General features: G+C 36.9%; 1 protein-coding gene across 3 annotated transcripts in view; it reads right to left on the bottom strand.

The window, feature by feature from the left end:
- The window catches only part of FAM114A1 (family with sequence similarity 114 member A1), a 34,171-nt gene that overhangs the window by 7,752 nt on the left and 12,743 nt on the right, over positions 1–13,676 (bottom strand). For 2 of the 3 annotated variants that reach the window (XM_018068254.1, XM_018068266.1), the window contains exons 4-10: positions 12,952–13,065; positions 12,687–12,793; positions 10,631–10,765; positions 8,713–8,865; positions 5,741–5,864; positions 1,364–1,449; positions 13–180 (exon numbers count right to left, since the gene is read on the bottom strand). In XM_018068254.1, coding sequence (XP_017923743.1) covers positions 13–180; positions 1,364–1,449; positions 5,741–5,864; positions 8,713–8,865; positions 10,631–10,765; positions 12,687–12,793; positions 12,952–13,065 — 887 coding nt within the window. The remainder of the gene's footprint in view (positions 1–12; positions 181–1,363; positions 1,450–5,740; positions 5,865–8,712; positions 8,866–10,630; positions 10,766–12,686; positions 12,794–12,951; positions 13,066–13,676) is intronic. The other variant, XM_018068259.1, reaches the window with a different exon arrangement.

Genomic DNA, 13,676 nt, shown 5'->3' with positions numbered 1-13,676 from the left:
AAGTTATTTTACCTCCACACTTTTGTTTTTGTTTACTTTTGTTTTATCACTGTCAATTTTATCATCTTTGTCAGTTTTTTCTTCACCAGGTTCCCCAGGTTCTTCTTCTAGCTTCTCTTCTATGTCTGCTGGGGTCGAAAAACTGGCTTCTTCCAGCCATTCATGAGCTTTTTTCCTAGCCTGTCAAACAAAAAACCCAACCCCAAAAGTTCAATTAGAACAGAGAATATCAGATGACGTTCCTGAACATCAATTAACAATACCTTTAATTACTTCCTTTTTACACTCGAAAAAGGGTAAAAGATTGAGTGTAAAGACTGAATATATTAAGCCTCTGTGTGGTATTTAGTTAAGTGTATACTTAAGAAACTGTAGGAAGAACTATTTTGACTGCATAAAGATGGATTATCCATGGATAATTCCTCTAAAGAAATGATATTCCTAACAAATACATGGAGCTGGCATTAATACCAAAGTTAATAATATTTCAGCTTTATGAGGTATCATTTAAGCAAATTTACATGGAAATTTTTCTTAAATAGTTGTTTTCCCAAATGAAAAAATAAGAAGTGGATATAAAAAAAGGGAAAAAATTGGAGATGTAAGGAAGATGTACTAAATTCTTAAAGGAAAAATAAACAGAAAATCACTATATCTTGAGCTGCCTTCCCAGCCATGAAAGTAGATCAAAGCTGAAGAGTCTTGAAGTTTTATACAACTTCAGACTACTGTTATGCTTAGTAGGAAATTTATGATGTCACTTTTTTAACATGAAGTCAAATGAAAATACGTTAAGATCTAAGCCTAAGCTAGTTATTCATAGCCTATTTATGTAGTTAGAGACATAAACATTCATTTGAGCCTAAGATCAGCAGATTGATCAGCTTTAAAGGACCTGATAGTACAGATGTGACTAGTCATGACTAGCTTCTAGACATCTAACTTTTAGATGATTGAAGTACCATGAGATAAATCTAAGACTTTGCTTCTAGCTAAGAAGGTCTGAAGAAGTCCCTCAGAAGAATAAATGTGAGGAGCAAGAAAAATGATTTTGAACCTGAGCTTTCTTCCCAGTACGTTAAGACCAAATCTGCCGTGCTTGTGAGCGCTGCTCTGCTGAGACACCCCTGGTTCAAGGCTTTCTAACACTAAAAAGTGCTAGTTAGTTGTGCAAGTCCATTGCCTTACTCACCTCACTTCTTCCATGAACGCTTTTCTATATTCAGCACTTCAGTCTCTCTCTCCTTCACTTTGCTTTCTGAGCTGCCTGAACTGAGCTAGGTACTGCTCTGTGTCAGATTTCAGAACAAAGCCCTCCTTCTTTATCCAAGAAACCAAAGGCAGCTCACTAACAGGTGCTTACCTTATTAAGTTTGTCAGGAGTAGCAGCAACGTGCAATTCAAACAGCAGTTCTGTGAGCATGCTGACAAACTCTTCTCCCATGTCTGCTGCAAGAAAAAAACAAGACAATTTTTGTCACGGTGTTACTGTTATAATACTTTATATGATAAAATTCATCCAGTCAAATAGTTTCCCCAAGCATTCCAGTGCTTCAAAAACAATGACAGTGACACCAGAAGGGGATGTGTGTGTGTGGGATGTATATGCTCAAATAAAGAAGAGAACAAGCAACAGGGATACCTGTACAACCAGATATGCCAGCTTGACACTTCAACTGCTCTTTCTACCACATTCTAAATTCCACTAAGTTTCATAAAAACAGTTCATCATGGCTAGACTTCAAGAACAAAGACCTGGGGACAAAAACAGGCAAGAGGGCAAGAAATGGCATGATCCCATGTTATATGACAAAAAATCCCTGACCCACAAAATAACCAAAGAAGAGATACTAACCTATTCTTTCAAACCAAGGAATAAAAACTGCAGCACAGCCAGATATGAGTAAGTTTCAGAAGAAATATACTGTTCTCTCAGACTGTTCATACATGCTCTCTATTGCTCTGTCTGCAAACCACAGCTAAGAGGTGTGTTTCATTTCAATTTTAAGGTTGAGATTTGCCTAAATGAAGAATGTTTTCTGGTTTGCTTTGGAGTCACATGCCTCAAAGAATCTGCACATTTATTTAACAAGAGCAAAGGTAAGTATTGATAGTATTTGAACTTCATCTTTATTACATATACTCCTTTGGATACTTGCAGATGACATATTCTAACATATTCTAAGTTCCTGAAAGTTAGTATTTTGGTTGGTTCTGTTCATCTGCACTTACTGCGTTTGGAATCTACATTAAGATTTCATGCTGGATTACCCAAAATCCATTTTTTTTAGCCTGATGACACTAAAAGGTCAGAGTCCCCATACTGAGGTTGATAAAAGTCCAGCTACTTCAAAAATGAATTTCATGTCTTGCTGTATTCCCATTTCTTTTGCTCATTCATTAAGTAGGCCAGATTTTCCAATGTTATGCAGATCTTCAGTACTGGACTTAAAAGCAGAGAGCCATTACTTTCCAATGAGTTTTGGGATTTTGGTAGAACTATTTACAGTATCTTGCAACATATGGAAAGGTGTTAAAATCTGACACTCAGATTATACTCTCCTAGAGGGAAGGACATCTCACCCTTGCTTGTAAAGAGAGCGCTCATCTTTGGTGCTATAAAGTAAGTTAGTACTTAGCAGAAAGAATTCTTCACCTGCAATGACCAAGAGACTGAGCTTTTGTCTTAACAGCAGGGGAACACGTGAAGAAATTTGTTGTCTGGCAGGCCAAAGAGATGCATGGAGTTAATGTCATTCCTGCCCTTATCGGTAAATTTTGGCAATAGGATTTTCAGGCTTTGCAATACAGTACCTCTCAGATACACTGTACTCACATAAAACAATGCCAAATTGTTTTATGAACGGCAGCATGCTGAAAACTGATAAGTGCTTCATTGCATCAATGCAAAATTACCAGAAATGTTGATAGCTGGGATATTCAATTGAATACTCACTTTGGTTACTGTTTCCCTTAACCTGACATATGAAATTTTTGGTGTAATGGCTTTCAAAATGTAGGTAAAGCTACTTTTTCAGATATTCTCCTCTTATTATTTCATAAACAACTGAAACGAAAAGAAGCTGCAGTGAAAAATATATGAAAGGTTTGCACAATCAAAGTGAGAGGAAATATTAGAGAGAAGGGTATGCATGTGGCTTTCTGCTACTTGTGTTCTTTGGCTTTTTTTTTCATATCAATTTTGCACCTATCTGAGCAAAGGCACAAAAAAATACTATGATTTCAAAGTTGCCAAGAACAAAGCCTAGCCTAAATCCTTTCCTGAAACAGCCCTCCAAAGGTCAGTAATTTCTCCTTGTGTAGGACTAAAAGTTTTATGGTAGAAAATAAAGTAGCACTAACATCAGAATCTCGTTCAGATTCTGACAGTCTAGGATAAGAAGGGATCCTGAGAATTTGCATAAAACAGTCACCCCTTTTCAAACACTTGAATGCAAAGTACTGGTTTCTCTCCCAACTAATCTTTTTTTTTTTCTGAATATATATAGCACTGACAAATAATACCACATAAACAACATGACTCGGATGCCAATAAAATGATAGCAAATTAGCAATAAATGGTAATCAGCTTGTTTTCAAATACTGCTCAGTGGCTAGATAAGATTTTCAAACACCACCAGTTAATCTCTGCCTTTTTTAGGAGGTTGTCTTCCTTACATAAAGGAAAAAACCACATGCTTTATTGCACTAGGAAGCACAAATCAAAATCTTACTGAAGGTAACTTAGTTGTAGTTTTAACCTGTTTAGCAAGCAGAATTAAGATCAAAATTCTTCCACAGAATTTAACATATCCTGCTATGTCTTGCTATATTAGCTAGCTTAAGTAAAAATATATAATTCTGTGTAAGAAATACACTGTAAAAGAGCATATGGCTTACTTGATTTTGTAAGTATAAAAGCTATTAAGGCGTGTACAGAATTGTAGGCTCAGCCCTAACAGAAAGCTGCTTTGAGAAGTGATTAACCTTTCTACTCTTTTGGTTCCTCCAGTGGAACCAGAAATTTATCTGTTGTTCAAATACTAGTAAATCTTGAGCCTGATCACACCAAAGGATGTGAGTAATTTTGAACTGCTGCCTGAAGTAAGACCCATTCAGCTGTAAGGTGGAGAGAACATGTGTGGTTATATTTCCACTGACATAGCAAAGAGGATGTGTTTCACTGCTGAGTGGTTTGCTTTTGCAGGGGAAAACCTCCAGTACGCTTTGACTTGGTTTCACTCTTTTCTTTTTTTCCAAGGTGCTCATTGCCTTGGTTCCAGCCCATTCAAAAGGCCATGCAAGGAGCATGATCAGCAGCTGTGCTTTACTCAGAAAACAGAACTTCTGACCTCCAGAGAAAGCATCACTTGGTGCAAGAAACAGAGCTTCTCCTGGGCCTGGTTTCAAAGCAAGGGACTATTTCCAATAGAAGTTAAGGAACAAAAGACATCTCATGAATCCTCACCCCTAAGCAGGTAATACACTTTCTTGACTTCTATTTTGCACAATGACATGGAGGAATGTGGGATTTTAGAGTTTAACAAGGGGGGAAAAAACCAGTACAAAACTCTACCATATTAAGACTTCACGCCAAACACTCTCTGTCCCCCACGATGAGAAACAATGAGCTCCTCGTGAGAGAGATCAGGTGAGCTGAGTGAGCACTGCCACAAGGAGCACTCTGAGCAGAAATGACCTTCCCGTTAGAACATGCAGATGTTAAAACAGTTTTCCTAACTTTCAAGAAGGTCAGAGAAATCATATCTCACCATCTTGCAAAATGTAGGTTTTATGGGCAATGTACCCCTGAGAAGACCAAAAGGATGTGGAAGAAATATCTTTTTATGTTTCTGTGTTTCTAAAACACAACAATATGGGGTTCAATGGCATAAACCAGTCTTCAGTCAGGTCAAGGGGATTGTTTCTATTAGCTATAAGAGGTTTGGTATGGATCTCACAGGTCTGGAGACACGAATCATGCCGGCTTTAAGCTGACTTACTGTCTTTCTGCTCTAACCTGTTCTGGGGAATACCAAAATTCCTGACCTGTTTAAGACATCTATTTTGCCCCTAACCAAAGCATCCACCCATTTTATTGAAACTTTTGTGAGCTGATCTATGGACTGTCATGCTGGACCCATTCGCTTCAATTCCGTGCCCTATATCACAGTTATGGCACACTTGTGCTACTTTAACTTCTTTCTCACACTCCACATGCCATGTCTTGTGAAGCAATACCTTTAAAGCAGTTTTGCCACTGTGTTTCAAAGTGGCTTCCATCCAAAAAATTCAGGGTTCTTAAATCTCTTGATTACACTCTAATCTTTTACCAGTCTAGCAAGGGCAGATGCAGAGTGAGGAGCAAGTTGCTGAACAGAATAGCATTTTTAAAAATTCCAAAACTTTCAGAAAATACAATTTCAAACAGAGTCTGTAAGAAAAATTCAGTTATCCAAGAAGTTACTATTTTCTCTTATTTTTTTTCTTTCATTGACGATAGAGCAAAGTAATATGATATTTATTTATATTTTATTTCCTATCTCTCACACTTCAATTACAATATAAATTCAAAATTAGGCATTGATTGACTTCCAGAACTTTTAGAGTATTAATTTTAATCTCTACTTTATGAAGAGTATTAGGATGTCAAAATTATAGTTCGGTTTGTAATTTTTTTAATTACTACATAAAGAAGCAACAATTATTCATATGGTTAAGTCTCTGTATTTCTAATTACCTTTTTGTGCCTGCATCACTTCGTCATCTGATTCCTTTGGAACAAAAATCTCTTTTATAGCAATTAAATCATTTTTTGCAGTTTCCAACTGTTCTTCATCAAGTGTTGCTAAATGTGCCTGAATCTGTAAAAGAAAGGACAGTATTTCTAACCAAAACAGAATATTTCTTAAATGCTAATTTAGAATCTGATACCAAAATAGGCTAAGAAATCGAAACTCCCATTATGCTCAAATCTTGTCTCTAACCCTGCAGTGTAGATATATTTTTAGTTCTCATCAACAGAATTTGTTGAGTATCACAAAAATTACACCAGTCTTGCCAGATCATCAGTCTCCACCTTTCCCCAGAACATGAGTTTTGAGCTTCAAATCTATGGTTTAATTGCAAACTGTAATAGGCATTTTGAGATTGCTTGGATGAAGACAGCAGGCAAAAAGAGCACAGGCAGAATGGTTAGCCTGAGCACTCACAGGAAGAGTTGGAAAAAGAAGCCTGTTTCCCCTCCTTCAAAACGTAGCCAAAATTATTGAAAATCTACCTGTCCTGAAGAATGTACGAACAGGTCTTTGCATGTCTCTTGCATGTCTGTGCAAGTCCCTGCATATCTAATAGAGTGGCACACCTAAGAGGGATGGAAACAGATTCTTTGAATCACTGTTTGTACTACAGTTCTGTGGTGTTAATCCCATGGGTTCCCTCTCTGTCTATGGAAGTCAAGAGAAGCTTGGAGCCTTTTCTCCCCTTGATACAAAATTTTACTTTTATGTTTCAAGGGGCTTTTTAAAATCTTGATAGATGTACAGATTGCCTCATTGTGAGACTGCAGAAAGCTGTTACTTTCTTACTTGTATGTCCTCATGCCTGGATCGTGGGCACCAGGTTAAATGCAAGAAAAAGCCAGGAGACTCAACTCAGGTTGTGAGGGTTTACTTAGGGCTTTTTTTCTCCCTTTCTATAGCATTATCCATTTCAAGGGCTAACCAGGAACTTTTTTTCATGGAAACTTTTAAAATAAAACTTAAACATATATTTTAATCCCTTCTATTAGAAGCACATAGGACATTAGCAATGTCTTCAGTCCCTCTTGCCCTCCTCCTTTGGCTTTTGGGCTGTTAGAAGAGGTCTCAATCTTGCAGTATTGTTTCATATTTTGTGCATGTGTGCATACATGTGTAGTTGAGCGAGCTCATTGTCCCGCTCTGCTCTCCTCTGGTGAGGCCTCACCTTGAATATTGTGTGCAATTTTGGTCACCATGATATAAAAAAGATATTAAGCTATTAGACGGTGTCCAAAGGAGGGCAACAAAGATGGTGAAGGGCCTTATGGGAAGCTGTATGAGGAGCAGCTGAGGTCACTTGGTCTGTTCATCCTGGAGAAGAGGAGACTGAGGGGAGACCTCACTGCAGTCACAACTTCCTTGTGAAGGGAAGAGGAGGGGCAGGCACTGATCTCTTCTCTGTGGTGACCAGTGACAGGACCCAAGGGAATGGCCTGAAGTTGTGTCAGGGGAGGTTTAGGCTGGATATTAGAAAAAGGTTCTTCCCCCAGAGGGTGGTTGGGCACTGGAACAGGCTCCTCAGGGAAGTGGTCACAGCCCCAAGCCTGACAGATTCAAGAAGCATTTGGACAATACTCTCGGGCACATGGTGTGACTCTTTGAGATGGTCCTGTGCAGGGCTAAGAGTTGGACTTGATGATCCTTGTGGGTCCCTTCCAACTCAGCCCATTCTGTGATTCTGTGATTTATCAGGGAATTGAACTTGCTGATCCACAATACTCAATCCTGTTGTAGTGAGTAGGACTATGTACAAAAGGTTATCTAGGACATAATGTGATGTGCATCAGAAACATCCTGCGCAAGTCTTACTTACCTTGTGGTATTTCACAGTAAAATAAAAATAGTGTTGTTGCGTGGAATTAACCTGAACTTGTTTCTATCTATCTCTTTTCTGCTTTGTGGGTGAGGGTTTTGGTTGTTTTGTTTTTGTTGTCGTTGTTTGTTTGTTTTTCCCAAAAGCAGTCCCTTGAACCTTACATGTGGGGTTTGAATTTATAATTTGTCATTTAGACATAATTACAAAAAATAAAACCAATGTTGACAGTATGTACCTAACTGTTATTAATATAAGCTTCTTTTATTTGTGAGAGCAAATAGAACATTTTAAAAAATAAGTTGGCTACATTTTATTAAAAAGTACCCCACAGGCCAAGGAATGCTAATTACAAAAAACAAACAAATGAAACAAACCAAACCAAAAAACCCCACCCCCAACCCCCCCTTTGTTTTTAAGAGATTTATTCAGAAAACTTTTTCAGTATGAAAATACCACTGCTGGGAATCTACATAATTCTGTTAGTCTACTCTTGGAGACCTACTGATCTACTAGCAGAGTCAATGAACTGAGAGATGAAATTAGAATATATATTTATCATACAGGCCTTAGTAACATTACCATGTTCTTCAGAGAGACATTTGTATACTTCCAGTAATAGTATCCTGGTGTAGTTTTATGTAACTTTAAAAACTAACACAATAGGAAGAGAATAAGTAATCTGGAACTCATTTTAATTCACCAGTCTCCAGATGTAGTAGGTCTGGAATTTCCGAATCTAAGTATTTGTGCCTGATACAAACCCAAAAGACTTCAACCTCCTTGAAAATTCTGCAAGTAATTTGGAAGATGTCTGCGTTGTGTCACAAGCTGAAAAGTACACACTACCTATGGTCCTAACAAAAATAACTTTCAGTTATGAAGTTGTTTGTTTTTAGTTAATCTTGGAGTTAAATTTTAGCTGTATTGAGACTGAGTTCCTAAAGCCGAGGGCTGGCCCAAGGGACCAATTCAGCTTTCACTGAAGATGATGGAAAACTTACTGTTCATGCCACAGGCATTCATTGCAGAATGAAATTAATGTAAAGATGAATTTTTTTACCAACCATATTGATTTATGCTGTCTGCATACTGTACCTGAGCTTCACTTTCATTTGACAGGATTTCCAGAGCTTCAAGATGAGACAAACCTTGGAATTCATCAAAAAGTAGTCCATAATGTGCTGTTCTTTCAACTGTAACTTGCTGAGCCCGCCTCTGTTTCTCTTTTTCTTTAGCTTCTCGCAAGAGCTGTAAAAATATACATCATTGCTGTTGTTTTATTGATACTGCTGTAAGTGTGACAGATTTTATTAGTCTGCTTCTGCTTGCCTAGGAAGTAGTAATAAAATTTGGAACTATATCACACCTGCAGAGCTAAAATTTTAGAGATGAAATAGCTAACTTCTTTTTTGATAAATTTCTCTAATAAAGTATTTAAGTATTATTCTAAGTGGGGTAATTGCTAACCATCTTTTAAAAAAAACAATGAACAAACAAATAATCTTGCTTATATTCTCAAAAGCAATGTCAGCTATGGATAACGTACAATAAATTTAACCACCAATTATAATGAAAGAAAAATAAAAAGGACTATTTCATATGCAGCCTTAAAGAGCCATGCAATCCATTCCACAGACCACAAAATTGGAAACATATTATTTTCAGGACCTACTCACCTACTTGCATAACTAATGCACTTACAGAAATATTTCCTTTAAAATATTTTTAGCAAATACTAAAGTCAGTTTTATGTGACAGCAGGACTGACAAAAGAGACTGGCCGAATGTGTTATGGCTTCTACCAAAGGTGGGGCAGAACTACAATCTATATACTTGAGGATATTTTGGAGTGATCTTACACACTTCTCTCAGTGTGTAAGAGGGATAGAATAGTGTATCCAATATGACCTTGTACTCCTTCCTTCTATTCCAAGAAGGAAATGGCCTCTCATGAATTTACTACAGTAAAGGTGGTAAATACATCGGAACTGCATCTTAAGTCTCGTACAAGCCTCTGAATACAGGTGAACTCCCATCACTTACACTATTCCATCATTCAAAATTTCTACAGTATTCTCTTCAGTGATTCATTTGTTACAAAAGACTTATGATGGTAGATTTTTCCCCTGAAGTCTCCACCTTCAAAAGATAACTAACAAAGTTTTATGAACACATCACTGCAAAGGAAGCACCATCTTACATGTGCAACCCATGAGGACTGATTTATGTTGTATTCTGCCTCAGATTTTATGTGCAAATTCATGCATGTTGTTTAAGAAGACATTCTCAAAAGCTCGTTTTAACCTTGTGGGCCTTGACAAGAGTTAATTGCTTTTGGCCTACTACAACAATATCAGTTTGTTCATACTTAAAAAAAATACCTTGCTCCTCTCCACAAGAAAGTAAACATGCAGTAAAATTAAAGGTTCTTTGCAATGTCTATTGATTTCCACAGCCCCCCTCCTCTCAGTGTCTTGAGAGGTAAAATAATTTTGTACTGACAGCACTTATACTTCTTTTCTGATTTTATAATTTCTCTGAACTTTAAAATATATGAGTCACAACTGTGTAAGGGTACCATCTGTTTAGATGGACACTAAGATACAATTTTTCATAGTGTTAATTCCTAACGAAACATATGTCATATTCCAGTATTACTAATTTCCAAGGAAAGTAGTATAGTTATGTTTATGCTGGAAGATATCTATTTACAGCTGTTACCAAAACACCAACAATTTGATTTTGTCTCCAGAGTGTAATGATTTATCACCACATATACTATTTTATTTAAATCAGCTATTGCACATGTGATTATGCAGAAAAGATGACTTTACCTTATCTTTTGTGGTTCTGTGAAGAAAAATAAAGTGGAGCAAATACAAAGCATAATATTTATTTCCATAAACCTAGCCAATATCTATTGCAATAAATAAAGCCTCTCCCTGAGGCATCTGAACTTCTGGAAGAAAAATCTGAAATTGCATTGACTGAGCAGTATTTAAATAAATCCAACCTGAGATAGCGACACTGTTCTTGCCATCAGTGTTTTGGTTCTCTTAAATCCAGGATCACTTTCTGCAAGGACATTCATGGTTGTCTTCCCAATAAATTCCAAAGCATCTAAGCCTCCGGATAATACACTTTTCCCCTGTATAAAATAATGCAATGTGGTTATTTTCTTCCCACTTTATGCTAATATGAACTGTTAAGAGCAGTGCTTTTGTCAACATTGTCTTTGAATGTTCAGGTCCCTAAATTTTCTATACTTAAACTAACAATAGGATTGATACATTTGCTTTGTTCTGAATATATTTTCCAAAAGGAAAAAAAAAGGAACTATACAGATATTTCTAGTTATTTAGAAGACTTACACTGGAGGAAATGTAACAACTGTTGCCAATAAACAAAAAATTATGAATAATATCACAAAAGGGCTGGAACACATCTCCTATGAAGACAGCCTGAGAGAACTGGGGCTGTTCAGCCTGGAAAAGAGAAGGCTCCAAAGAGACCTTCTAACAGTCTTACAGTACTTATAGGAAGGCTTGAGAGGGACTTTTTTCAAGGGCAAGCAGTGATAGGGCAAGATAGAATGGCTTTAAATTGAAAAAGGGTAGATTTAGATTGGATATCAGGAAGAAATTATTCACTATAAGGGCAGTGAGACACTGGAATAGGAGAAGTTCTGGATGCCTCACCCCTGGAAGTGTTCAAGGCCAGGCTGATCAGACTTTGAGCAACCTGGTCTAGTGAAAGATGCCTCTGCCTATGGCAGAAGGTTGGAACTAGATGATCTTTAAGGTACCTTCCAACTCAAACCATTCTACAATTTTATGAATATCACTTAAATTTCACCCAATGGCATCTAGTTTGGGGGAATGTATTTTAGATACGAATAGTATGGAACCAAGTCCATCATGAACCTTGTTTTATTTAACTGATTTTTAAAATTTTAACTTGTGATGACTCTGGAACTGTCTTTTTAAACACATGTGTTTTTCTTGTGTCTTCCTATTTTTCATGTGCACTGAAGAAGTTTCACTGGCTAAAGGTTTCCATTTCAAACTGGATTATGCGTCTGTCAGATACTCAAATGCTGATGGAACCTGATATAATTAAAACCCTTCCAAAGCCTCAAATGGCATTACAGGAGACTTACTGAGACCTTAAGTGATTCTTTTTGTACCACATTCATCCCTGTGGTACAGTAGCCTCTCCAGGCTGCCTACAAGCACATTTCTCTTATTTACAATCTTATACAATGCTCAAGTAATCTTACTTGAGTCTAGATCTCACAAGCTCCAGGTTCTGTGGCAAGTCTCAGGAATAATCTATAGGAATATCCTTCTGGCCCCAAAATCTTTGATATTAGAATGACAAGGCATTGTTTGTAAAACATGCTCCTTGGAGAGTTAGTCTTCTATGCCTTTATAGCTCATGTTTGAAGTCTCTTACAATTTCAAGGGAAAACACCATACTGAAAAATTCAGAGGAAAACATTTGCTATGGTAATAGCACGTAAAAATCTTGGGGAAGAAGGTAAGACAAAAATTGATGGGGAACAGTATGATAGAGGACTTTGCAAAAGCTGAAACACAGAAAAAGAGAAAAGGATGAAGTGTAACACACAAAATACAAGTACAGTGTAATAGGAAAGAATTATTTTGCCTCACTGACTCTGCAACTAGACCCCCTTCTGGGAAGGCTTATATGAAATGACAGACTAGACAGAGAAGTGAAGGTAAAGGTCAGGAACTTACAATACAGAGTTTAGCAAAAGCCTTAAAATAAGCAAGTGGAGTATTTTCTTATTTTATCAGCCTTCAAAAATTATAACAAATCAGTTTCTCTGGAAGGACTTAACTGTAAAAGTTATTTATGTTTCACTTTTTTTTTAAAATTTGATAGTTAAATTTAACAGCTATTTTGTCATGGAAAAGACTCTAAACAGACTTACAACACAACTGTCTTTACTAAACCTATTACTTAAAAAATATGACCTACAGTGAAGTTGAACCCAAAACTAATGAAAAATAACTAGAGCAGAGAGGCCAGCTAAAATGACTCACTGTGTTCTGTACAGCATTAGTGATAGCCGACAGCACCCCACGAGATCCAGATGTAGGAGAAGAAGGAATATTCTCAGAAGAGCTTTGGTCCAGAGAATCTTCTGCTTCTAATAAGAGGAAAAAAAGCAGGTTACAAGCACACTTTCGACTCTGCAAGACATAAATTACAGTAAGATGTATTCTGTGATGAAAACCTTAAAATTTTGTAAATTGAACTAATTGGCAGTGTCAGAGTTTTGTTCCATTTCAGTGAACTTGAACTTACGTGTAATTGGTGTTTCAGCTGTAGGAGGTTCTGCTGCTTCTGAAGATGCTGAACTTGCACTATGAATTCTTAGGGTAGTTCCTGCTTTTTCCTTTACTGCTGTTATTCCATGACCTGCGGCAGAGGCAGATTTTAAATTATATGACCTGAAAACTTATAAATAGCAGTGCACAGTATTGTCATACTCCATGAATTCTGACAATCAAAATAACTATTAAACTTACCTCATTTGCTTAATTTTTTCTAGGTTAATAATTCACTTGTTCTACTATATCCAGTATAATAACTGAATAGAAATGATAAAGCTGAAATATAATACAAATTACACTGGTTCTGAAAAGTCAAACTTGTTTCAGTGGCACATGTTAGTCTGAATCTCCGTTTTTCAAAATGCTAAATATTCTACTGCAATCAGTTTAAACACAAATTGATGGTCTTCCTGAGGCCATAGGGTTTGACCTCATCTGGTTTTCAAAATTCTAGAACAATTAACTTGAAAGTAATGAGCTGTGTGTGTCTGCAGAGCTGAGGTAAGGAACTTGTTCTTCAGTATTCTGCACAGAGGCTATGTCAGGTAAGTATTTTATGAATACTTACTCCAATCCTCAAAGTTATTTCAGGATTTAGCTCCTCAGTTGCTCATCTGAAGTCAAATTCTAAAGTATCTCCCCTCAAAGCTACTATTTAAACATACTCTCTAAAGTCTTCTGATGTCAGTTCACACA

Source organism: Manacus vitellinus, unplaced genomic scaffold (assembly GCF_001715985.3).
Source record: "Manacus vitellinus isolate BGI_N305 unplaced genomic scaffold, ASM171598v3 scaffold_0_pilon, whole genome shotgun sequence".
Lineage (NCBI taxonomy): Eukaryota > Metazoa > Chordata > Aves > Passeriformes > Pipridae > Manacus > Manacus vitellinus.
The sequence above is the reverse complement of the archived record's forward strand: the minus strand, read 5'-3'. Positions and strand labels throughout refer to the sequence as shown.